Source organism: Delphinapterus leucas, chromosome 17 (genome assembly GCF_059928025.1).
Source record: "Delphinapterus leucas isolate spDelLeu-1000000601 "Yukka" chromosome 17, BTC_Dleu_Yukka2, whole genome shotgun sequence".
Classification (NCBI taxonomy): Eukaryota; Metazoa; Chordata; class Mammalia; order Artiodactyla; family Monodontidae; genus Delphinapterus; species Delphinapterus leucas.
This window is the reverse complement of record NC_143145.1, coordinates 8,722,096-8,746,775: the sequence shown is the minus strand read 5'-3', so window position 1 is coordinate 8,746,775 and position 24,680 is coordinate 8,722,096. Positions and strand designations below refer to the sequence as shown.

General features: G+C 39.5%; 1 protein-coding gene across 5 annotated transcripts in view; it reads right to left on the bottom strand.

Annotated features, from left to right (window-relative positions):
• The window catches only part of DNAAF11 (dynein axonemal assembly factor 11), a 92,636-nt gene that overhangs the window by 5,690 nt on the left and 62,266 nt on the right, over nt 1–24,680 (bottom strand). For 3 of the 5 annotated variants that reach the window (XM_089898711.1, XM_022554075.3, XM_089898712.1), the window contains exons 13-14: nt 5,347–5,506; nt 3,255–3,340 (exon numbers count right to left, since the gene is read on the bottom strand). In XM_089898711.1, the coding sequence (XP_089754837.1) occupies nt 3,255–3,340; nt 5,347–5,506 (246 nt within the window). The remainder of the gene's footprint in view (nt 1–3,254; nt 3,341–5,346; nt 5,507–24,680) is intronic. The other 2 variants (XM_022554077.2, XM_089898713.1) reach the window with 1 other exon arrangement.

Below are 24,680 nucleotides of genomic sequence, written 5' to 3'. Positions count from 1 at the left end.
CAGACAGTGACTAGGAAAGCATGAATTATAAAAGCACTACACTTACGTTTAAATAAAATGTTCCAGACTTGAGAGTAAAATGCTGAAAACTTTCGGTCTGGAATTGGCAATAAGACAAAGATGCCTGCTATCACCCTCTTTTCAACATTGTACTGGATTTTTTCCCTATGCAGTCATGCGCGAAAAAGAAAAGATACAGGTTTGGGAAGAAAGAAAGCCATCATTCTTTGCCATATATCATCAGGGAAACGGGAGTTAAAACAGCAATGAGATACCACCTATTTAGAACGGTCCAGATCCGAACACCGACAGCACCAAACGCTGGCGCGGATGCGGAGCAACAGGAACGCTCACACATTACTGGTGGGGAAGCAGAACGGTGCAGGCACTTCAGAGGACAGTTCGGCAGCTTCTTACGTAACTAAACATACTCTTACCATACGACCCGGCAGTTGTGCTTCTCGGCATTTACCCAAAGGAGATGAAACTTTATGGCCACGTAAAAACCTGTGCAGGATGTGTATAGCAGCATTATTCATAATTGCCAAACAACTGGAGCAGCTAAGATGCCCTTCAGTGGGTGAATGGATAGATTAAACTGTGGTCCATCCAGACAATGACATATTATTCAGCATTAAAAAGAAATGAGCTAGCAAGCCATGAAAAGACATGGAGGAACCTTAAATGCCTATTACTAAGGAAGAGAAGTCAATCTGAAAAGGCCACGTACTGTATAATTCCAATTACATAATACTTTGGAAAAGACAAGATTATGGTGACAGTAAAAAGACGAATAGTTGCCAGGGGTTGCGAGGGGGGAGAGCGGGATGCATAGGTGGAGCACAGAGGATTTGCAGGGCAGTGAAACTCCTCTGTATGACACCGTAGTAGTGGATACATGTCATTATACATTCGTCCAAACCCACAGAATGCACAACACCAAGACTGAGCCCTAATGCAGATTACGGATTTGGGTGCTAATGATGCATGGATGCAGGTTCACCAGCTGTAACAAATGTTGCACTCTGATGGGGGATGTGGATAATGAGGGAGGCTGCGCCTGAGCTGGGGCAGGGAGTATATGGGAAATCTCTGTGCCTTCCACTTGATTTTACTGTGAACCTAATAAGACTGCTCTAAAGAAGAAAGTCTAATTTTTCGAAACGACACCATGAGGAGAGTAAGAAGGCAAGCCCAGGAATGGGCTACGTTTTATGGTCCTGCTTCCACCACTCACTTAACAGCTTTGCGATCTTGGACAAATTGCTCAATCTCTTTGAACCTCAGTACATTAGGATACGAGGATTTATACCGCAGTTATTTTGAAGAGTAAAGACAGCGCATAGCATCATATAGCACAGGGTAGGCACTCAGTCCTCAGTAAGTCCACTTTTGAGGAAGTTGTGTGTTTTCCGTCATCGTACAGTGTCACAGGACCACAAGAGTTCACTGGGTCAGTGACCTTCCCCCCAAACATGACCCCATCTGGTCCCAGTGAACATAACTCTCCTTCCCTTTATCTTCTCCCTCTATTCACTCTGTCTCCACAGCATGAGGAAAGGACCACTCAGGCTATGAGAGGGTTGAGGGGCCTATTCCGACCTCCCTGCCCCCAGTTACCGCTGCCTCTGTAGTCCTTTCCCCCAAGCCAACAACCTGCCTGACCTCGTTCCCATGTGCAGCATTTATAGGTGGCTGTTTGGCTAATGGGTTGCCCAGCCAGAAGCTGAGATAATGTGTGTAAGGAAGTTTGTCGGTGATTAAGGAGCACCACAAACAACCTTCCCATCGATGGATTATGAACGGTCATGAGGTGATCCTTTCTCAGTAATGAAAATGAAAAAGAAAGGCTTTGTGAAAATACTGCAGGAGGTCCTCTTATGACGAATTGTGCTAGGATATCTCTAATCATCAAGTGTAATCACAGTAATGACGGTTTCCCTGGAGTCTTGAAAACCAGCTCCAAACTTTGGCAATGACTTGGTTTCCCATCCCTGTGATTCCTCATAAATTAGATTCAAACTCTTTAAATGTGTTTGATGCCGCTGGGGGTTAATTATGACCGTGAGGATTCATAGTAGTCCTAACACCCTTGATTCTCTGTAAATTACACATGTATCTGAAATGGAAATCACTGAGCTGGGAAACATGAGAGTGGCTTTCCAAGGTTAAAAACAGCAACCCGCTTTTCAGAAGGAATTCAACTCCATACCTGTTGTTTAAACAAACCCCGTGTTTGAAAATCTCTACAAAATTTGACAGTTGTCTTTGAATATATACAAATGCCTGACTGCTTGTATTATGCAAGACATAAATATAGTTCCCGTTCAGGTATTTTTATAGTGGCAATTCTAGCATATACATTTGTATCTCAAAGATAGTTTGCCTTGGTCCAAAATAGAGTCTGCCATCTGGGCGGTACGAGTCTGGAAATCACGGCAAGGAGAAGGAAGGTTGAAAGAGCTGGGATGCTCATTCTAAGGAAGAACTGAGAAATAATGAGAGCTTTGTCTGAACTACTCTAAGGATTGTCACTGCTTGTGGGAAGTGGGCTTTGTTCTGGGGTGTCTCTGGGGGCAGAGCTAGAACCTTCAGTTAGGAATCAAAGAGAAGCTTTCAGACACTGGGGGAATACTGAGAATGCCACGAATATTCTCTTGAGAGGGTGAGGATCCTGTTGAGAAGGAAGCTTAAGCCAAGGCTGGAAGGTGACCTATGATTGACAAGAGGGCACACACGGGGCCTCTCGGTCCTTGCAGCCCTGAGGGTTTTGGAATCTATGACGTGACACAGGTCATAAAAGGGAGGCGGTGTGAGCAGCGTTATGAGCAGGGCTCAGCAGAGTCGTCCCAACAGGTCACAGCTACATGACCTCCTGACATTCCAAACTCCTCCCTCCCTCATTTTCCTCGTCTGTAAACTGAGGGTAAAAATTGTGAGGATTAAATGCATTACTATGGGTAAAGCACACAGAATGGTGCCTGATACAAAGCAAGTGCCCGGTAAATGTAGCTGTCGGTGTGGCTATTGCCACTTTTATTATTGTCACCGGAAGCTGGAACCTAAATATACACAGATCTGTTTCTGAGCCCTGCAAATCAAGAGTCTAAGTTTGGGGAATAAACATTAATGCTCATGCTATGAATCCTTTTTAAACTTTCAGTCACTGTACCTATGTGGAAGGTGCATTCTAGGCACCAAATGACAATGAAGAGAACTCTAAGCAAAGTGAAGACGGGCTGAGGGGAGGGCACCTTTTGTTCGTCTGCTCCCTGCTGCTGTCCGGAGTGCTTTTCACTGGCTTTGATGTTCCTTGACAACCTGTGATTATTTCGCCCACCTAAAACAAAAACACAGGACATAGTTAGTGATACATTCTCTCTGATACATCTTCAAAAATATACACTATATATTTTTTAAATGCTAAAACATTTTAATTTCCACTACATATTTCATGAAAGAGTCTGACTTTAAGCCCCTATATGGGGCACGAGAAAGCTCCAATAGTCCCCCTGTATCCATGGGGATGCGTTCTCAGACCCCCAGTGCGTGCCTGAAACCACAGATAGTACCAAACCCTGTATATAGTATGTTTTTTCCTTTACACACATACCTGTGATGAAGTTTAATTTATAAATTAGGCACAGTAAAATACTAAAAACATAACTAGCAATAAAGCAGAACAATTATTGCAATATACTGTAATACATGTTACAAAATTGTTCAGATTTAATACCTTTTCCATCTTAACTAAGCACCTATCAATCACTGTGGCCATAAGTTTTGCAGTTTGAGGTACGGCAGCAAAACCAGCATGAATTTCTTCTTCCTTCCCCACAATTTCACGGGTAGAAGATTCGTTCATACTGCAGATCTTAGTAACCTCAGCATATGATTTTTTTTTTCTTTCCTTATTAAGTCAGGAACTTTCACCTTTTCAATTAAAGGAAGCACTTTAAGGCTTCTCTTTCCTCGGTTTCAGTTACCCATGGTCAACAGTCTGAAAATATTAAATGGAAATTCCAGAAATAAACAATTCATATGTTTAAAACTGTGGGCCGTTCTGAGCAGCATGATGAAATCTTGCACCATCCTGCTCCACCCTGCCCAGCATGTGATGTGAATCATCCCTTTGTCCAGTGTATCCCACCAGTTCCTTAGTCACTTAGTAGCTGCCTTGGTTATCAGATCAACTGTGCTCGGGTTCAGGTAACCCTTAGTTTACATAATGGCCTCAAAGCGCAAGAGTAGTGATGCCATTGGTCAGAACCCCAGAAAGCCTAGCCCATTGTTTGTCACATGTATGCTTCAATACATGGACGGTGACTGAGCAAATGAAGCAAGGCATCCTTGTCTGGGGGGACTATAGCATCAAATCTGGGGAGGTGAGTGTTCTTATTGCCCTTGATGGCAATCCGTGGTGGTACAAGCAACCGTTTTTTTAGATACTGTGGTTGTATATTTTTCCATCATATTTTATAAAAATTCAATCTGTGTGTGTATGTGTGATTTAGTTCAGTCCCTTCCCACAGACCTCATGGGAGGGCCTATGTGCAATGCAGCAAGGAAAGGTCTACTTAAACACCACCCTTTCAATCATGTATTGAACACCCGACTAAGGAGAATACCTTTAAGCATCACCAATGGTTTGTGTGATGGCCAGACTTTTGCTGAGACTCCAGAAGAGAAAAAAACAACAACAAATGCCGCATGTACCAAACACAGGAAGTTTCAGGGCTGGAAGAGTTTGTTCAGAAACATTTTTTAAAAGGTATATTCTGCATAACAAAAACATGTAGAAGGAAACCATGGAAGAACGAGCAATGGAAGCCACCAATGCAGTGTTCACAGGATAATTAGAGGAGGTGACTCATGGAAAGGATGGCTTAGTGAAGCATGTTTTTATCATCATCAAACGAGGTTTGCTTTGGAGGCAGCTAATTCCAAAATGATGTATTTGCTATGCTTTAAAGTCTATGTCATGCCAATTTTACTGCTTTCCATTCATTTCTTGCTGGCCCATGATGTTACAATTTTGGATGTTCATGTGCCAGGGTAGGAAGGTTTATGCTATTTTAAAGTGAAAACTTAAACGTTGTTTTTTTTTTTCTTTTCTCTAATTGAACTAGTGTGATGGGTACAAATATTTCCCCCATGTTCCTGGCCTATGCATAAAGAAATGGAAATGCTTTTCAGTTTCTATCCATGCCAGTTCTGGTTTATTAAGCCACATTAATGTCAAATATGAGGGCAAGGAAAGACAGAGTTGAGGAGACTAAACAGAGATGCCTTGCAGTTGAGGGAGCAGAGGGCGGTAGTAGGCGTTGGGGTAATGAAAGCTGGCACCTTCCTCCTGGGGTGTCTCGGGGGTGAGTGGGGTCAGCAGGACCTCCCTCCGAGAGGCACGGTGGCAGGCTGTCGGGGAGCAGTGCTGTCCAGGAGAATTTTCTGCGATGATGGAAACGTTTCGGGCTGTCCAACACGGGGCCCCAGAGCACTCGCAATGCTGTTAGTGTAACCGAGACACTAAAGTTTTCATTTTATTTCATTTTTAAGTAATTTTAATTTCTACTGACCAAGCCAGAGAGATGGGAACATGACCAGAGTGAGCCCCAAACCTATGCGTGGGCTGCCCAACTCTTCTTCGGGAGTGAAGGTCATCCATCCATACCAGTTACCCCTAATTTATCCGAGGTCCTTGACCACATGGCCTTTTCAGTTCTGGAACTCTCTGCTCCTTCCTTGACATGCCTGGGACCTGGAACTGAGCGTGAGAATCCGGAGCCTGTGTTTCAATCTCTCTGATCAATGTGGGGTGTAGGCTGCTCCCTTAGCCCAACTCGGGACGACTTATCTAAAGGACCACGTGAGCCACAGAACTTGGGCAGGCAGTGGCTGGGGCCTCTGTCAGGCCAGCATCGCAGCTCAGCTTCTCCCCTTTCCCAGTCCTGCTTCCTCCCCTCCCACAGGTGTGGATCCCCAGGCTGCTCCCCAGCAAATGTTCTGCAAGCGCAACTCCATCTCAGGGTCTGCCTCTTGGGGAGCAGTGGCATCTGAGAGCTTTTTTATTTTTTAATATTTTAATTACATTAAATGAGACCAATGTTACTTAAAATTCATGAAAATGTCAACTTTAAGAAAAAAAGCTTTTGAGCCCAAAGCACAAGTTTTGTATTGCTTCATGCTATAAATGCGCTAATCAGAATGGGAGCACATGCATAATTAGAGTCTTACAACACCCCATCTCTAACACTGCTATTTGTCCCATAATAAGCTCAGACAAAGATTCTCTGTGTTTATGGAAATGCAAATAGAATCGCAAATTTGGAACTTTTCTTCACCAGGAATTTGCTATGTACCAGAATCTCAATGTGTTGCTTATTTTTAAAAGATATTTTCAGCTCATTTAGTTTCAAATGTTCTTTTAAGTTTAAAAGTTAGGGGGAATTAAGAAATCAGCAGTAAGAAAAGTATTAACACCAGCATTCATATTGACACCAAAATTCATCTTAACAAAAATATTTATATGAATAGCAGGAAAACTCTTCTGATAAGAGATCTAATTTTCCCAAGTAGGGACCAAAGTTCAGAATTCCAAGGTACTGAAATAGTAACATGTGGTTTCCCTCTATACCTGCAGCCTAGTGCTACTCTTCCTCTAGAAAACGATGCTCATTAACATCAAACTTCCTATTCATTTGTCCAAAGTGTGTTTAGGGGTGACTAATGGAAAAGGTGTAAGGGCCAAAGTATGTTTAATAAATTAGACAAAGTGGAGCAAATGGTTTCCTGAATCCATAGAGGGAAACGTAATCAACTGCTTGAAAATTCAATTGTGGGACAGGCACAAAGGTACAAATTAACATTTTAATAATATTAGGTTATTTTAACGCATAGATTCATGCAGTTGAAAGTTGGGAGTGAACATGGAGGTAGGAATTGAGTCCCCTTTAGTTCAGAAGGCAAATGACCCTTCAAAAGGCTTTCGTGAGAGCTGGTTTTCCAGCCTTGGTTTAAATAGCACCGTGGGATGGAGTTCCTTTACCTCCCTGGGGTAGCAGCCTACACTGAGACCATCTACATTTACCTTAACATGTACGTGGCTGCTTTACCAACCATAAAAGTTACTAATGCCAAGAAATCCAGACTACCTACGTGAGCTGTGTAAAAATACAGTAAACAGATGTGAGGGACAGAGACCTACCTCCTAATCCTTATATTTAGGCTGAACCATAGAAATTACCAACATCTGACTATTTTTTATAGGTTTAAATTCTTTTTTTTTTTTTTTTTTTTTTTTTGCTGTACGCAGGCATCTCACTGTTGTGACCTCTCCCGTTGCGGAGCACAGGCTCCGGACGCGCAGGCTCAGCGGCCATGGCTCACGGGCCCAGCCGCTCCGCAACATGTGGGATCTTCTCGGACCGGGGCACGAACCCGTGTCGTGCATCGGCAGGCGGACTCTCAACCACTGCGTCACCAGGGGAGCCCCAGGCAAGTTTTGAAAACAGTTTTAGCTGATCCCACGGCTTCTAGCCGTTCTGGATGCAATTCATGTATACAACCCACATTTATGGGATGCCTATAACATCCCAGGAACAGGACCAGGAACTATGATGCTATGGCGAACCAGAAAAGCATGGTCACTGCACTGATGAAACATCCCTCATCATCACTAAAATGATATACTTTGATCTACAGATGAGAGATAATAATTGTATAATTACACACAGTCATTTAATGGACTGATTTTAGATATTTAGATGGTTTACAATGTCTCATAATTATACTATGGTGTCTACCTGTATACATTAATTGCTATCATATATCCATTTTATTAGGAGAGTAAAAAATTAGAATTATTAAGTCATAAAGTACTTTTTAAGCTTGATATATGTTGACAATTTTATTTTCGAAAAGATTACATCATCCTCTATTTCCTCTAGCACTTTATTAGAGTACTGTTGAACCTTCACAGGCATGGAATTTTATTGATTGTTTTGCTAGAAAACTGGTAGCGGTTCTGGAAAGGGGAACCAAATAGCTGGGGAAGAGGGATGGAAAGGATGTTTGCTTTACTTGTAAACTTAATACTTTGGAATTTTGTCCTGTAAACACATTATCTACGTATTGTTAAATTATTTAAACAAGGAGGCCATGAGACTGAGGGAACTCTAATACCATAGACATTTTTGTGCTTCTTTTGTAACTGTGATTTACCTCTTTTCTATTGGGGTTTGATATTTTTCTGAAACACTTTCATGAATTTATATGTAATACTGATATTATATCTTCTTTGGTCTTTTGTGGTGTTTTTCCTCGGCAATGGGACATGTCAGCATTTGAAAAACTGTATATTGTCTTGTTTATTAGTTTACTGTCTGTTTTCCTGCCACTAAAATGTAAACCCCAGGAGGAATTTCTGTGCTGGGTACATGACAGGCCCTCAAAAATTATTTGTTCAATGAATGAATAAATGGATGAAATATAAATGAACAATAAATGTTTATGAATGGTGGTTTTTGACATACAGCTTTGGTTAAAGTAACCAAAACTATTGCTTTTCCTTGGTGATTTCTGCCATTGTTAGCCAATCTCTGCAGAGAATAAAAGTAAATATTTACCTTATCTCCACTTATATATTTATTTTTATTGAAGTATAGTTGATTTATAATATCATATTAGTTTCAGGTATACAGCATACTTTTATTTCTTTCTAAAAATATTTAAAAATAATATTTAATTCTTTAATCCATATGAAATTTATTTTGGTATAAGATGTGAAATAAGATGACAACCTGATATTTTCCTAATTAACCAATATCTCCCAATCTTATATAAAAATTAATTTGAAATGGACCATAGACCTAAAGGTAAAAAAGCTAAAATGATAAAGCCCCTAGAATAAAACAAAGGAGAATATCTATGAATCTAAAGATTTCATGGACGTGAGATAGGAAGCAACAATCCAAATAGAAATAAAATAATTCATATTAGCATTAAATCTAAAAACTTCATTTTCTTACTGAATTAAAAATAATAAGCAAGTGATTGGCTGGGAAAAATGTCCGAAAAACACAAGCCGTGATAAGTAGTTTTGGGGTTTCATTCTTCAACTAATATTTATTTGGTACCTAGAAGACAGGTACTATTCCAGACACTGGATGAATCAAGGTCTCTATGATCATGAACCTTACACTTAGATGGCGAAGACAAACCATACAAAACTGAACAAATCAGATCGTTTCTTACAGTGATAAATCCTGTCATAACAATAAGCCAGGTAATATAACCGAGAAAGATGACTGACGGAATGTAGCTGGCCACGTTAGCACTGATGATCAGGAAAAGTGCCTGTTTAAAGGAGGCACTTTGTATCACCTGTGTGATACAAAGGAGACAGGCGTGAAAAGAAAAAGGGGGCAGAGTGCACTTAGCAAGAAAAAAACCAACAAGTACAAAAGTCCTGTGGTGGGAAGTGAGGCTATTGTGCTCCAGGAAAGAAAAAAAAGCCAAGTCTGGGCCATAATGAGAAGAGGAAAGTGGAAGAAGAAGATGCTAGAAATGCAGGCAGATGCTAGCTCTTACGGAGACTTCAGGGCCACAACAAGGAAATGTGAATATCACTCCAAGTGCAACGGGAAGCCATTGGTGGGCTTTAAGCAGAATAAAATGAACTGATTTATGTGTTTAAAATGTCACTTTGGCTTCTGCATGGAGAAAGAAAGGGTGGAAAGAACAGAATCAGGGAAAACAGGGAGAGGGCATCAGAGGTGGTCTGGTTGGGCGATGACACTGGCTTGGACAGGAGTGAAGAGGGAGATGGTGACAAGTGACTGGATTCAGGGTACATTTGGGCAGTAGTGCCAACAAGATGTAGGTTGTGAGGGTCAGAGATATGTCAGGGATGCCTCCTAGTCTTTGACTTGGCCAGCTTGGGAGATGATGGTGCCATTTTCTGAGACAGGAAAGACTGTGAGGCAAAAAGATCTGCAGAAGGAAATCATGGGTTCACTTAACCACTTGAAATTAGTCACGCCGATTACAAGTTGGTTTGTCAGTTGGCAGCTGCTTGTAAAGTGTCTTTGATTCTAAAGCCTGTATAGTTTGCTAATGTTTACATTTTTAACTTTCCAAGTAATATATATTTTTTATTCCTTTTGTGGTTTAATCGCATTTTAGGACAGTATTTTGAATTTTCCAATTTTATTTGTTGGTTTACCCTATTTCATACACAATTTTATTTCTATTGACTTGTAATTAAATGTAATTTCTATAATTTTTCATTTGGAAATTAAAGTGAACTTTTCATAGGGTTTTGTTAATTATGAACTTTTTAAATGATCTTAATTATATTATTCAAATAATAAATGGTCCTACATTTTGTTGATCATATCAAAGACAGAAATTGGTCATAAATCTTCCAGTAGAGCTGATTCTGTTGATTTTCCCTATGTTTACAAGAACTTACATTTTATACATTTAAATAATGTACGTCTAATAAATATAAGGCAGTGGATCTTTATTTTATATTATTTTTTGTTACTGTAGAATAATCCTGTTCCATTAAATGCTTTTGTGCTTTAAATTTTGTCACCTCTGATATTAATTTTGTCATAACTACTTTAATTTTGCTTGCATTCAGCTAATAGGGCTTTATGCATTCTTTTCTTTATACATTTCCCGTGTCTTTTAGATTCTTGTAAACTGTATAGCGTAACTGATTTTACATCAATTACCTTCCTACAGATTTTCTTTTTATGTTTCCTTCCTCATGCTTTCCAATTCCATGTAACTGTACTGACTTTTGTTTGCATTTATTTTCTGTAATACTTTGTAATTTACCTATTTTTATTTAATTCTACTCAATTTCCCTAAAAACATTTATATTAAATGTTAACATGAATAAAGCGTAATATATATATTTGGGGGTTGTGAAATAGAAAATATTTATGTTTGTTCTCCCCACTCACACTTTCCCAATTTTCACGTTTTAATCTCAGTTGTATAAATCACATTGTTTTCTTCTTGTACCACCTTCACTACTTCTTCCAAGGAAAATAATAACTTTTGGAATCTTTTCGAAATCTTATTCGAAATAATTAAAGCTATTTCTATAAGATTATAGACTTTTAGACTAATACTTTAGGAAGATGACAGTGTCTCAGTAGCCAAGGACTCATGGGTGAGGGATGTAACGGGGACTGGGGAATGAGAAGCCCTCATTAGGTCTTCAGTTCAAGATGACATAGCAGGAAGATATCACAGCCTCAGTCCTAACCTGCAAAAGGATATCCTTAGGCGTCACATCTTCCTTCCACATTCAGTACACATCTTCCTTTTTTTTTGCATTTCCAAGACCCTACCATAGGTGCCTAGCACACAGTAGGTACTCATTAAAATACATGGAATATTTGAATGAGCGAATGAATGAATGAAAGGCAACAGATTAGAACTAAGAGCAAAGACCCCTGGAGATGCTTATTCCTGCCTATTCTGTCTACAAATGGGGAAGAGGCAGGAGTTCTGTGGGCTGCAGCTTCATGCATGCTGGGCCCTGTTGGTGCTGGGTCCAACTAGTGAAGGAGAGATTTAGGGAACCATAGAAAATCCTAGCAGCTATGACTGTGACAGTAGTCTCTGAGTTAGTAACATAATTTCAAGTTTAAGCAGAAGAATGGGAAACTACTTAACAAGTGTCTGAGTCTGTTTCAAACTGGGACTTAGAAACTGGGGCAAGGGCAGGTCTGGGTTTGCGGCGGTGACAGTGGCTTCAACAAGGAGACAGGACCTATCATTTATTTTTCGCTTCCACAGTAATTTGCACAGTGCTTTATTCATACTAGGTACTTAATAAATCTTTAATAAATTGAATAAATATTTTAATTGATTAATTAATAATTCATTAATTGTCTAAAGTTTTTCAGAATTTTGCAGGAAGTTTTCCATTTCTGAGTTCTACCACCTTATTTCCATGGTGTGGCAAGCCAAACATGCTAAATCATTCCCTCATCTGGTTAATAACTTCCATATAGTTTATTTATGGATGCGGCATGTTTTTCCTCCACCATCATTTTGCTTAAGTATACACATTTAATGTCTTCACTCATGCTTCATCAGTAATTTCTAAAAACGTCTCCACTTTTTTTTTCTTCATAAAGCTTCCAAACTCTCTAAGCCCATTAGATAGCAACCTGTCTTGACATAAGCCCGTTGTTTGATCTGGAGGGGAGGGGAGGTGTGTCAGTTACTGGCTGAACAGTGCCCTTCAGTGAGGCCCTGCCCCATAAATGACATAGACGACTGCCTAGCAATACTTAAGTCACCTTTAGAAGAACTGGGGCACTTGAAAATTATCCACCTTCTTACATATTTCTGGTGTTCATATTTATTAGTTAATTATCCATAATACTGGTGTCGAACAGTTAAACGTGCAAAGCTCAGATTCCTGCAAAGGAATACTATTAATATAAAACTTTGGAATCAATAAGACTTTTTTATTTTCCTCTGGCATTAGAGGAAGTTAGTATTTATACCCAAATTTACTGTTGACATTTTAACAACTTCATGATTTGTTAACTGTTCTGATTGACTTCACTAAGAAAGGCACATAATTCACTGAGCCTGTTAAACAAAAATATTCCTTTAAAGAAAACAAGCTCTTTTTTTATCTTTAAAAAAGGTCATTAATCCACAATTAGAAAATATATAAATTATTTAAAAATCTTTGAACAGATAAAAATACCTGGATAAGTCAAACATTTTTGAAGTATATTCTATGTCAAATAAAGACATAATTGGTAGCAAAGAAAATTTAAATTTTTGAAAAATTGACCAGAAAAATAAGAAGGATAAGAATACTGGCTTTGATTCCAAAGATATCCAAGCTGTCTGAGGAAGAATTTTAAAGGTGCAATTACTGACGTTCATATGTAAAATCAATATTGACAGTTGCATAAGACAGCTTCATGGCTTTGAAATAAAAGGAGAAAAAAATCTAACTATCAAACGGTTCCTTCAAAATTCTTTTACACTTGTAAAGTGCAATCTTATTTGACAGCTCCCCGTGGAGGATCATACACACACACAGCCTAAGATTGCAAATGATATTTTATTAGGTTAGGACAAACATCGAGAATGACGATGATGTTTTAAAAGAAAAGAAAATATCCTTTTAGAATCTTACTAGAGATAGTCTGAGTGGGAAATATCCTCCATGTACATGAAAATGTTCACGATCATTCTTGTTTGTTCTAGGCCAGCGATAGTTCAGAAGTGCTGGCGAGTTCACATTACCCCATTCCCCACACCCCGCAGCAGGGAAAAGCCATCGAGCAAATATTCTCAGCGGTTGGTTACTACTATCCCAGTTCCATCACCGCTGAGTTATTCCGAAGCACGTGTTTTGCACTGTCTCCTAGAGCTTTCCCGCTGGGGCTGCTGACACTTTGTCTTGACTGCCTTTCCTTCCCTACTCCATGACCAGCATCCCCATACTCCCCAAATAAACCGCTGTACTCATCTCCCTATGGAGGCGTCTTCTTCTGGGAGGCTGCAAATTTAGGAAGTGTTTTACAGTTCAAATGTGAGTCTGCGTCTCACAATTTAGTCTCTGCAACAACCGTGGGACTCTCAAGTTTCCCTTGAGGCGGAAGAGTAGGAACATGGTATAAGCAGAATCCAAAATACCGACTAGGTTTCTACTGGAATCCCACTCAAGTCCCTCTGAGCACCTCGTTTAATTTTCACGGTGGGCTGGGTACTTATTTGAAAAAAGATTCTCTATCTCCCTCTCTCTCTCTACTTACCTATCTACCTACAAGCCTGTGCTCTGCAACGGGAGAGGCCACAGCAGTGAGAGGCCCGCGTACCGCAAAAATAAAAAAAAAATTTTTTTAAAAGCGATGCTTCTATGATGGGGAGCCTGGAAAAGAGGTGAATACCTAATTGGAGTTGCTTTTAGAGATTATGAGAAAAGAATTGGAACAGAAGATATAGATGTCTGCTTTAAGAGTTTCACTGTGGGGCTTCCCTGGTGGCGCAGTGGTTGAGAGTCCGCCTGCCGATGCAGGGGACATGGGTTCGTGCCCCGGTCCGGGAAGATCCCACATGCCACGGAGCGGCTGGGCCCGCGAGCCATGGCCGCTGAGCCTGCGCGTCCGGAGCCTGTGCTCCGCAACGGGAGAGACCACAACAGTGAGAGGCCCGCGTACCGCAAAAAAAAAAAAAGAGTTTCACTGTGAAGCAGGTCAGAGCAGTAAGTAGAGGGGAATGTTTTTATTTTGAAGAAGGGAGATGTTACAGCATGTTTTCAAATGTAAGATGTATAGCAGAAAATTCAGTGAAGAAGTAGAGAGAAGAGAGAATTGTCAGAGGGGGGAAAATGGTCCTTCAAAGGCAAGGGGTAATAGGAGGCAACACACATCTGGAGAGTTTGGTTAGATCACAGACAGTTCATCATAGAATCAGGATGGCCACAGAGGCTGAGCAAGGAAAGATGTGATGGTGACAGTATGTGGAGATGATCTTTTCACGCTTTTATTTTTTTTTTTCTATTTTCTTTTGACATTTTTTATTGGAGAGAATTTTGAGGCCAGGAGGATGTTTTTTGTTGCTGGTGGTGGTGGTGGTGATTTTTAATTTTTAAAATATTTCCTTTGTGGGTAACACCTCTTTGCACCTTTTGAAAAGTTATAGGATATTCATCCTTGTAATGGAGGAATTTTGACATTGGTCTGTTTTCGGTAATTTTACTTAGAACTCGTTAATTGCTTTTGATCTGAGTATTTTAATTCTTATGTTTTTAAGCTCAAAAAATTTATGACTTCTAAAATTGTTCTCATTTTGTTGGTGTGACCATAACTAATTCTTTGATTAGACTTTCATCTAAGTGCTCTATATTTATAATATCTTGCATAGTTTTTAGCTCTTGTCCTTCAGCTACATTTTAGGAAGGCTCTTCAAGCTATTTTCCACATTTGCTTTGTTTTCCATGTCATTCCTTCTATTTAATATCGCCATTGCAGACTTTAATTCTGCTACTTCAGTGCTAGTTTCCATTTTGTTCTTACTTATCTCATTCAGCACCTGTTTATCTCTAACTATTGCCTTTGCCCTCATCTTGTTGCATTCTTACTTGTCTCCATTCTCTATTTTTACACTTGCTATGTCCTCTTGGACCCTATTTAGAATTGCCAAGTTTTCTAAAATTTCCCTTTGATTCCTGCCAAATATCATTTTCTTTTTCCTTTTTCTTTATTTTTTTATTAACATCTTTATTGGAGTATTATTGCTTTACAATGTTGTGTTAGTTTCTGCTGTATCACAAAGTGAAACAGCTATACATATACATACATCCCCATATCTCCTCCCTCTTGCATCTCCCTCCCACTCTCCCGATACCACCCCTCTAGGTGGTCACAGAACACCAAGCTGATCTCCCTGTGCTATGCATCTGCTTCCCACTAGCTATCTATTTTACATTTGGTAGTGTATATATGTCCATGCCACTCTCTCACGTCATCCCAGCTTACCGTTCCCCCTCCCCATGTCCTCAAGTCCATTCCCTACATCTGCGTCTCTATTCCTGTCCTGCCCCTAGGTTCTTCAGAACCTTTTTTTTTTTTAGATTCCATACATACGTGTTAGCATACGGTATTTGTTTTTCTTGTTCTGACTTACTTCACTCTGTATGACAGACTCTAGTTCCATCCACCTCACTACAAATAACTCAATTTCGTTTCTTTTTATGGCTGAGTAAGATTCCATTGTATATATGTGCCCCATCTTCTTTATCCATTCATCTGTCAATGGACACTTAGGTTGCTTCCATGTCCTGGCTATTGTAAACAGTGCTGCAATGAACATTGTGGTACATGACTCTTTTTGAGTTATGGTTTTCTCAGGGTATATGCCCAGTAGTGGGACTGTTGGGTCGCATGGTAGTTCTATTTTTAGTTTTTTAAGGAACCTCCATACTGTTCTCCATAGTGGCTGTATCAACTTACATTCCCACCAACAGTGCCAGAGGGTTCCCTTTTCTCCACACCCTCTCCAGCATTTATTGTTTGTAGATTTTTTGATGATGGCCATTCTGACTGGTGTGTGGTGATACCTCATTGTAGTTTTGATTTGCATTTCTCTAATGATTAGTGATGTTGAGCATCCTTTCACGTGTTTGTTGGCAATCTGTATATCTTCATTGGAGAAATGTCTATTTAGGTCTTCTGCCCATTTTTGGATTGGGTTGTTTGTTTTTTTGTTATTGAGCTGCATGAGCTGCTTGTATATTTTGGAGATTAATCCTTTGTCAGTTGCTTCGTTTGCAAATATTTTCTCCCATTCTAAGAGTTGTCTTTTCTTGTTTATGGTTTCCTTTGCTGTGCAAAAGCTTTTAAGTTTCATTAAGACCCATTTGTTTATTTTTGGTTTTATTTCCCTTTCTCTAGGAGATGGGTCAAAGGGATCTTGCTGTGATTTATGTCATAGAGTGTTCTGCCTATGTTTTCCTCTAAGAGTTTGATAGTGTTTGGCCTTACCTTTAGGTTTTTAATCCATTTTGAGTTTATTTTTGTGTATGGTGTTAGGGAGTGTTCTAGTTTCATTCTTTTACATATAGCTGTCCAGTTTTCCCAGCACCACTTATTGAAGGGGCTGTCTTTTTTCCATTGTATATTCTCGCCTCCTTTATCAACGGTAAGGTGACCATCTGTGCATGGGTTTATCTCTGGGCTTTCTAGCTTGTTCCATTGATCTATCTTTCTGTTTCTGTGCCAGTACCATACTGTCTTGATTACTGCATCTTTGTAGTATAGTCTGAAGTCTGGGAGCCTGATTCCTCCAGCTCCGTTTTTCTTTCTCAAGATTGCTTTGGCTGTTCAGGGTTTTTTGTGTTTCCACACAAATTGTGAAATTTTTGGTTCTAGTTCTGTGAAAAATGCCATTGGCAGTTTGATAGGGATTGCATTGAATCTGTAGATTGCTTTGGGTAGTACAGTCATTTTCACAATATTGATTCTTCCAGTCCAAGAACATGGTATATCTCTTCATCTGTTTGTATCATCTTTAATTTCTTTCATCAGTGTCTTATAGTTTTCTGCATACAGGTCTTTTGTCTCCTTAGGTAGGTTTATTCCTAGGTATTTTATTCTTTTTGTTGCAATGGTAAATGGGAGTGTATCCCCTATTTCTCTTTCAGATTTTTCATCATTAGTGTATAGGAATGCCAGAGATTTCTGTGCATTAGTTTTGTATCTTGCTACTTTACCAAATTCATTGATTAGCTCTACTTGTTTTCTGGTAGCATCTTTAGGATTCTCTATGTATAGTACCATGTCATCTGCAAACAGTGACAATTTTACTTCTTCTTTTCTGATTTGTATTCCTTTTATTTCTTTTTCTTCTCTGATTGCTGTGGCTAAAACTTCCAAAACTATGTTGAATAATAGTGGCGAGACTGGGCAACCTTGTCTTGTTCCTGATCTTAGAGGAAATGGTTTCAGTTTTTCACCATCGAGAACGATGTTGGCTGTGGGTTTGTCATATATGGCCTTTATTATGTTGAGGTAAGTTCCCTCTATGCCTACTTTCTGGAGAGTTTTTATCATAAATAAGGTGTTGAATTTTGTCAAAAGCTTTTTCTGCATGTATTGAGATGACCATATGGTTTTTATCCTTCAATTTGTTAATATGGTGTATCACATTGATTGATTTGCATATATTGAAGAATTCTTGCATTCCTGGGATAAACCCCACTTGATCATGGTGTATGATCCTTTTAATGGACTGTTGGATTCTGTTTGCTCTTATTTTCTTGAGGATTTTTGCATCTATGTTCATCAGTGATATTGGCCTGTAGTTTTCTTTCTTTGTGACATCTTTGTCTGGTTTTGGTATCAGGGTGATGGTGGCCTCGTAGAATGAGTTTAGGAGTGTTCCTCCCTCTGCTATATTTTGGAAGAGTTTGAGAAGGATAGGTGTTAGCTCTTCCTTAAATGTTTGATAGAATTCTCCTGTGAAGCCATCTGGTCCTGGGTTTTTGTTTGTTGGAAGATTTTTAATCACAGTTTCAATTTCAGGGCTTGTGATTGGTCTGTTTATATTTTCTATTGCTTCCTGGTTCAGTCTCGGATGGTTGTGCTTTTCTAAGAATTTGTCCATTTCTTCCAGGTTGTCCATTTTATTGGTATATAGTTGCTTGTAGTAATCTCTCATGATCCTTTGTATTTCTGCAGTGTCAGTTGTTACTTCTCCTTTTTCATTTCAAATTCTATTGATTTGAGACTTTTCCCGTTTTTTCTTGATGAGTCTGGCTAATGGTTTATCAATTTTGCTTATCTTCTCAAAGAACCACCTTTTAGTTTTAGTTATCTTTGCTATCATTTCCTTCATTCCTTTTTCATTTATTTCTGATCTGATCTTCATGATTTCTTTCCTTCTGCTAACTTTGGGGTTTTTTTATTCTTCTTTCTCTAATGCTTTAGGTGCAAGGTTACGTTGTTTATTTGAGATGTTTCTTGTTTCTTGAGGTAGGCTTGTATTGCTAAAAACTTTCTTCTTAGAACTGCTTTTGTTGCATCCCATAGGTTTTGGGTTGTCGTGTTTTCCTTGTCATTTGTTTCTAGTTATTTTTTGATTTCCTTTTTGATTTCTTCAGTGATCTCTTGATTATTTAGTAGTGTATTGTTTAGCCTCCCTGTGTTTGTATTTTTTACAGTTTTTTTTCCTGTAATTGATATCTAGTCTTATAGCGGTGTAGTCGGAAAAGCCACTTGATATGATTTTAATTTTCTTAAATTTACCAAGGCTCGATTTGTGACCCAAGATATGATCTATCCTGGTGAATGTTCCATGAGCACTTGAGAAGAAAGTGTATTTTGTTCTTTGTGGATGGAATGTCCTATAAATATCAATTTAGTCCATCTTCTTTAATGTGTCATTTAAAGCTTGTGTTTCTTTATTTTCATTTTGGATGATTTGTCCATTGGTGAACGTGGGGTGTGAAGTCCCCTACTATGATTGTGTTACTGCTGATGTCCCCTTTTATGGCTGTTAGCATTTGCCTTATGTATTGAGGTGCTTCTATGTTGGGTGCATAAATATTTATAATTGTTATATCTTCTTTTTGGATTGGTCCCTTGATCATTATGTAGTGTCCTTCTTTGTCTCTTGTAACATTCTTTATCTTAAAGTCTATTTTATCTGATATGAGTATTGCTACTCCAGCTTTCTTCTGATTTCCATTTGCATGGAATATCTCTCTGCATCCCCTCACTTTCAGTCCGTATGTGTCCCTAGGTCCGAAGGACACAAGAGTGGGTCTCTTGTAGACAGCATATATATGGGTCTTGTTTTTGTATCCATTCAGCCAGTCTATGTCTTTTGTTTGGAGCATTTAATACATTTACATTTAAGGTAATTATTGATATGTATGTTCGTATTACCATTTTCATAATTGTTTTGGGTTTGTTATTGTAGGTCTTTTCCTTCTCTTGTGTTTCCTGCCTAGGGAAGTTCCTTTAGCATTTCTTGTAAAGCTGGTTTGGTGGTGCTGAATTCTCTTTGCTTTTGCTTGTCTGTAAAGGTTTTAATTTCTCTGTCAAATCTGAATGAGATCATTGCTGGGTAATTTTGGTTGTAAGTTTTTCCCTTTCATCACTTAAAATATGTCCTGCCACTCCCTTCTGGCTTGCAGAGTTTCTGCTGAAAGATCAGCTGTTAACCTTATGGGGATTCCCTTGTATGTTATTTGTTGCTTCTCCCTTGCTGCATTCAATATTTTTTCTTTGTATTGAATTTTTGATAGTTTGATTAATATGTGTCTGGGCATGTTTCTCCTTGGATTTATCCTGTGTGGGACTCTCTGTGCCTCATGGACTTGATTGACTATTTCCTTTCTCATATTAGGGAAGTTTTCAACTACAATCTCTTCAAATATTTTCTCAGTCCCTTTCTTTTTCTCTTCTTCTTCTGGGACCCCTATAATTCGAACGTTGGTGCATTTAATGTTGTCCCAGAGTTCTCTGAGACTGTACTCAATTCTTTTCATTATTTTTTCTTTAGCCTGCTCTGCAGTAGTTATTTCCACTATTTTATCTTCCAGGTCACTTATCTGTTCTGCTTCAGTTATTCTGCTATTGATTCCTCCTGGAGAATTTTAAATTTCATTTATTGTGTTGTTCATCATTGTTTGTTTGCTCTTTAGTTCTTCTAGGAACTTGTTAAACGTTTCTTGTATTTTCTCCATTCTATTTCCAAGATTTTGGATCATCTTTACTATCATTACTCTGAACTCTTTTTCAGGTAGACTGCCTATTCCTCTTCATTTGTTTGGTCTGGTGGGTTTTTACATTGCTCCCTCATCTGCTGTGTATTTCTCTGTTTTCTCATTTTGCTTAACTTACTGTGTTTGGTTTCTCCTTTTCATAGGCTGCAGGTTCTTAGTTACCGTTGTTCTTGGTGTCTGCCCCCAGTGGGTAAGGTTGGTTTAGTGGGCTGTGTAGGCTTCCTGGTGGAGGGGACTGGTGCCTGTGTTCTGATGGATGAGGCTGTATCTTGTCTTTCTGGTGGGAAGACTGCATCCAGTGGTGTGTTTTGGGATGTCTGTGAACTTAGTAACCTGTTAATGGGTAGGGTTGTGTTCCTGTCTTGCTAGTTGTTTGGCATGGGGTGTCCAGCACTGGAGCTTGCTGGTCATTGAGTGGAGCTGGGTCTTAGCGTTGAGACGGACATCTCTGGGAGAGCTCTCACTGATTGGTATTACAAGGGGCCGGGAGGTCTCTGTTAGACCAATGTCCTGAACTCAGCTCTCCTACCTCAGAAGCTCGGGCCTGACACCTGGCTGGAGCACCAAGACTGTGTCAGCCACACAGCTCAGAAGTAAAGGGAGAAAAGAAAAGATAAATAAATAAAATAAAGGTATTAAAATTAAAAATTAAAAAATAATTATTTAAATAAAAAAATTAAAATGTAATTTAAAAGAAAAGAAAAGAGCAACCAAACCAATAAAACAAATCCACCAATGATAACAAATGCTAAAAACCATTAAAAAAAAAATCTGACAGACAGAACCCTAGGACAAATGGTAAAAGCAAACCTATACAGACAAAATCACACAAAGCATAAACCTATACGCTCACAAAAAGAGAAAAAGGAAATATATATATATATGTATACATATAAAATAAAGGAAGAGAGTGACCAAATCAATAAACAAATCTACCAATGATAATAAGCTCTAAATACTAAACTAAGGTAAACATACAACTAGAAACAAATTAGGTGCAGAAAGCAAACCCAAGTCTACAGTTGCTCCCAAAGTCCACCGCCTCAGTTTTGGGATGATTCATTGTCTATTCAGGTACTGCACAGATGCAGGTACATCGAGTTGATTGTGGAGATTTAATCCGCTGCTCCTGAGGCCGCTGGGAGAGATTTCCCTTTGTCTTCTTTGTTCACACAGCTCCCTCCCGGGGTTCAGCTTTGGATTTGGCCCTGCCTCTGCGTGTAGGTCGCCTGAGGGCATATGTTTTCACCCAGGACGGGGTTAAAGGAGTGGCTGATTCGGAGGCTCTGGCTCACTCAGGCCGGGGGGAGGGAGGGGTATGGAATGTGGGGTGAGCCTGCGGAGGCAGAGGCTGGCGTGACATTGCACCAGCCTGAGGTGCACTGTGTTCTCCTGGGGAAGTTGTCCCTGGATCACAGAACCCTGGCAGTGGCAGGCTGCACAGGCTCCCGGGAGGCGAGGTGTGGAGAGTGACCTGTGCTCGCACACAGGCTTCTTGGTGGCTGCAGCAGCAGCCTTAGCGTCTCATGCCCGTCTCTGGGGTCCACACTGATAGCCGCGGCTCGCGCCCGTCTCTGGAGCTCGTTTAGGTGGTGCTTTGAATTCCCTCTCCTCGCACACCCCAAAACAATGGTGTCTTTCCCCTTAGGCAGGTCCAGACTTTTTCCCGGACTCCCTCCCGGCTCGCTGTGGTGCACTAGCCCCCTTCAGACTGTGTTCACGCAGCCAACCCCAGTCCTCTCCCTGGGGTCTGACCTCGGAAGCCCGAGCCTCAGCTCCCAGCCCCTGCCGACCCCGGCGGTTGAGCAGACAAGCCTCTCGGGCTGGTGAGTGCTGGTTGGCTCTGATCCTCTGTGCAGGGATCTCTCTGCTTTGCCCTCCACACCCCTGTTGTTGCGCTCTCCTCCGTGGCTCCAAAGCTTCCCACCCCCCGTCTCCGCCAGTGAAGGGGCTCCTAGCGTGTGGAACCCTTTCCTCCTTCACGGCTCCCTCCCACTGGTGCAGGTACCGTTCCTATCCCTTTGTCTCTGTTTTTCGTTTTTTCTTTTGCCCTACCCAGGTACGTGGGGAGTTTCTTGCCTTTTGGGAAGTCTGAGGTCTTCTGCCAGCGTTCAGTAGGTGTTCTGTAGGAGTTGTTCCACATGTAGATGTATTTTTGACGTAGTTGTGGGGAGGAAGGTGATCTTCACGTCTTACTCCTCCACCATCTTGGAGGTCCTCTCCCAGATATCATTTTCAAAGATAGGTAGGTCTCTTTTAGATTATCAGGATGATATTACCTTTTCCTTGTGATACGTTACTTTTATTTGGTAGGGCCTATTTACATTTTTCTTCTTCTGTTTTTTAAAAAATTTGAAAATTAAAAATTTTACAAAAATTAAATTTTAATTTAAAACATTAAAAGGTATAATTAAAAGATTTATATTAAAATTTTCACTTAAAATTGAAATTAAAATTTTTTTCTTCTTCTTTTTAAAGAATGATAAGACCTATTCAGACTTGGTGTTTATGTCATCAGATAAGATAAGTGGCTTTTCCTTGAGTCTTTTTTTTTTTTTAATTGGGTCTATTTTTTCAGTGTTGGAAGTTTTAGGAATAGGCTGAGGATGAGAAGTAATGTTCTAAAAGAGTAGAAGTATGAATGGAACAGGAAAACCTAGCAAGATGACCAGGAGGCCCTCACTATAGGCCCTCTTGAAATTAACATTCAGAGAATAAAAGTGAGTTTATGTTGGGTACATTGCAAGCATATTTGAGTAGAGAGAAAGTACTGAGAAACACGTGTCCAAATAATAAGGGAAAGGGAGTCTGAGACTGTGTTTTCTAGAATCACGGTGTGTGATATTGACCTTAATACGTGACCTTCGTCTCCTGTGCTCAATATAGCAGAATCAAGCAAGATGTTCACCAACTGAAGTTGTAGATATATTTTGCTGTTCAGTTCAGATGGTACCTTCTTTAATCTCAGTTAATTATTCTGAAAGAACACCCAAAGGAAATCATGAAGCATATTCTTGGAGTGTTCCTGGAACTTGTCAGTTGAGAACCTAGATGGGAGTTTAATTGAATGACAATGCAAGGTTCTCCGTGAAGGCAACATTTCAGTTAAATCTTGTTAAGTTGGACTGTGGTGAGATCATGTGTCAGACCCTTCCAGGCTGATGATGAGAAGACTGTGTATGGACATATCACTTAGTCTGACCACACATTTCAGAAAATATACCGAAGGCCAAGTGTAAACTCTTAGAAAATGCCATGGGGAATAATCCTACTCAGAATAGGAACGAAAATCATACACACAGTACCTATAAATAAACTTTAGAAAATATGTAGCATCTATAGAGAGAAAAGTGCAAAGCAAAACTTCTGAGGGACATAAAATGTGAGTAATAAATGGAAAATACATTATTGTAGTGCAGATTCGATTATGTAGATATATCAATTCGTTCCCACAACAATCTATAAATTCAATGCAACTCAGTAATAAAAATATTTACTAATAGGAATTAATATTGATTAACTTGACAATACTGATTACTAGTAATGGGTAATATTAATTAATAGTAACATGAATGCAGTGTGTATTGTGTCCCAAGTGCTCATCTAGGTGCTTTACATATTAATTTATATAGTCCTCAAAACAACCTTTTGAGGTATGAATGATCATTAATATCACTTTATGGACAAGGAGTCTGAGGCACAGCACAGACTGTGCTCAAGGTCACACAGCTGCTGAGCAGAAGTATCAGGATTTAACCCAGGTTCTCTGGCTCCAGAGCCCATTACTTTAATCATCTCTTTTCACTCTCTCTAAATGGTAATAGCAATAAAAATTCAAATGGCATTTCTGGAGGCAGAATTTGATAAAATTATTTGAAAGTTAACCTGGAATAATACACATGGAAAAACAATGAGGAAATGGTTGAGGAGGGAGGAGAGGAATTAGGGGAGATTCGTGTTCTAAATATTAAAATATATTTTAAAGATGCATTTAATGCATTCACTTGTTCAACAAAAATTTATTGAATACCTACTCTTTGCCAGTTTCTGTTCTAGGTGCCAGTGACACAGTAGTAACAAGAACAGACAAAAGTCCCTACTTTCATGAAGCTTAAATTTTTGTTGAGGGAGATAGATAGACAAAGAAATAAACAATTAAATACATGGACTGTCCAGTGGTGATACATTCTATGAAGAAAAATACAGCAGGAACAGGGGATAGAGAGTACTGGGATGGGGAAGGGGAAACTTTTAAAATATCAGGATCAGGAAAGACCCCATGGTAAAATAACACTTAAGAAAAAAAAAAAAACTGAAAGAAGGGAGAGAACAAATCATGAGGATATCTGGGAGAAGGGCATTCCAGCAGAGTGAACAGTACGTGCAAAGGCCCTGG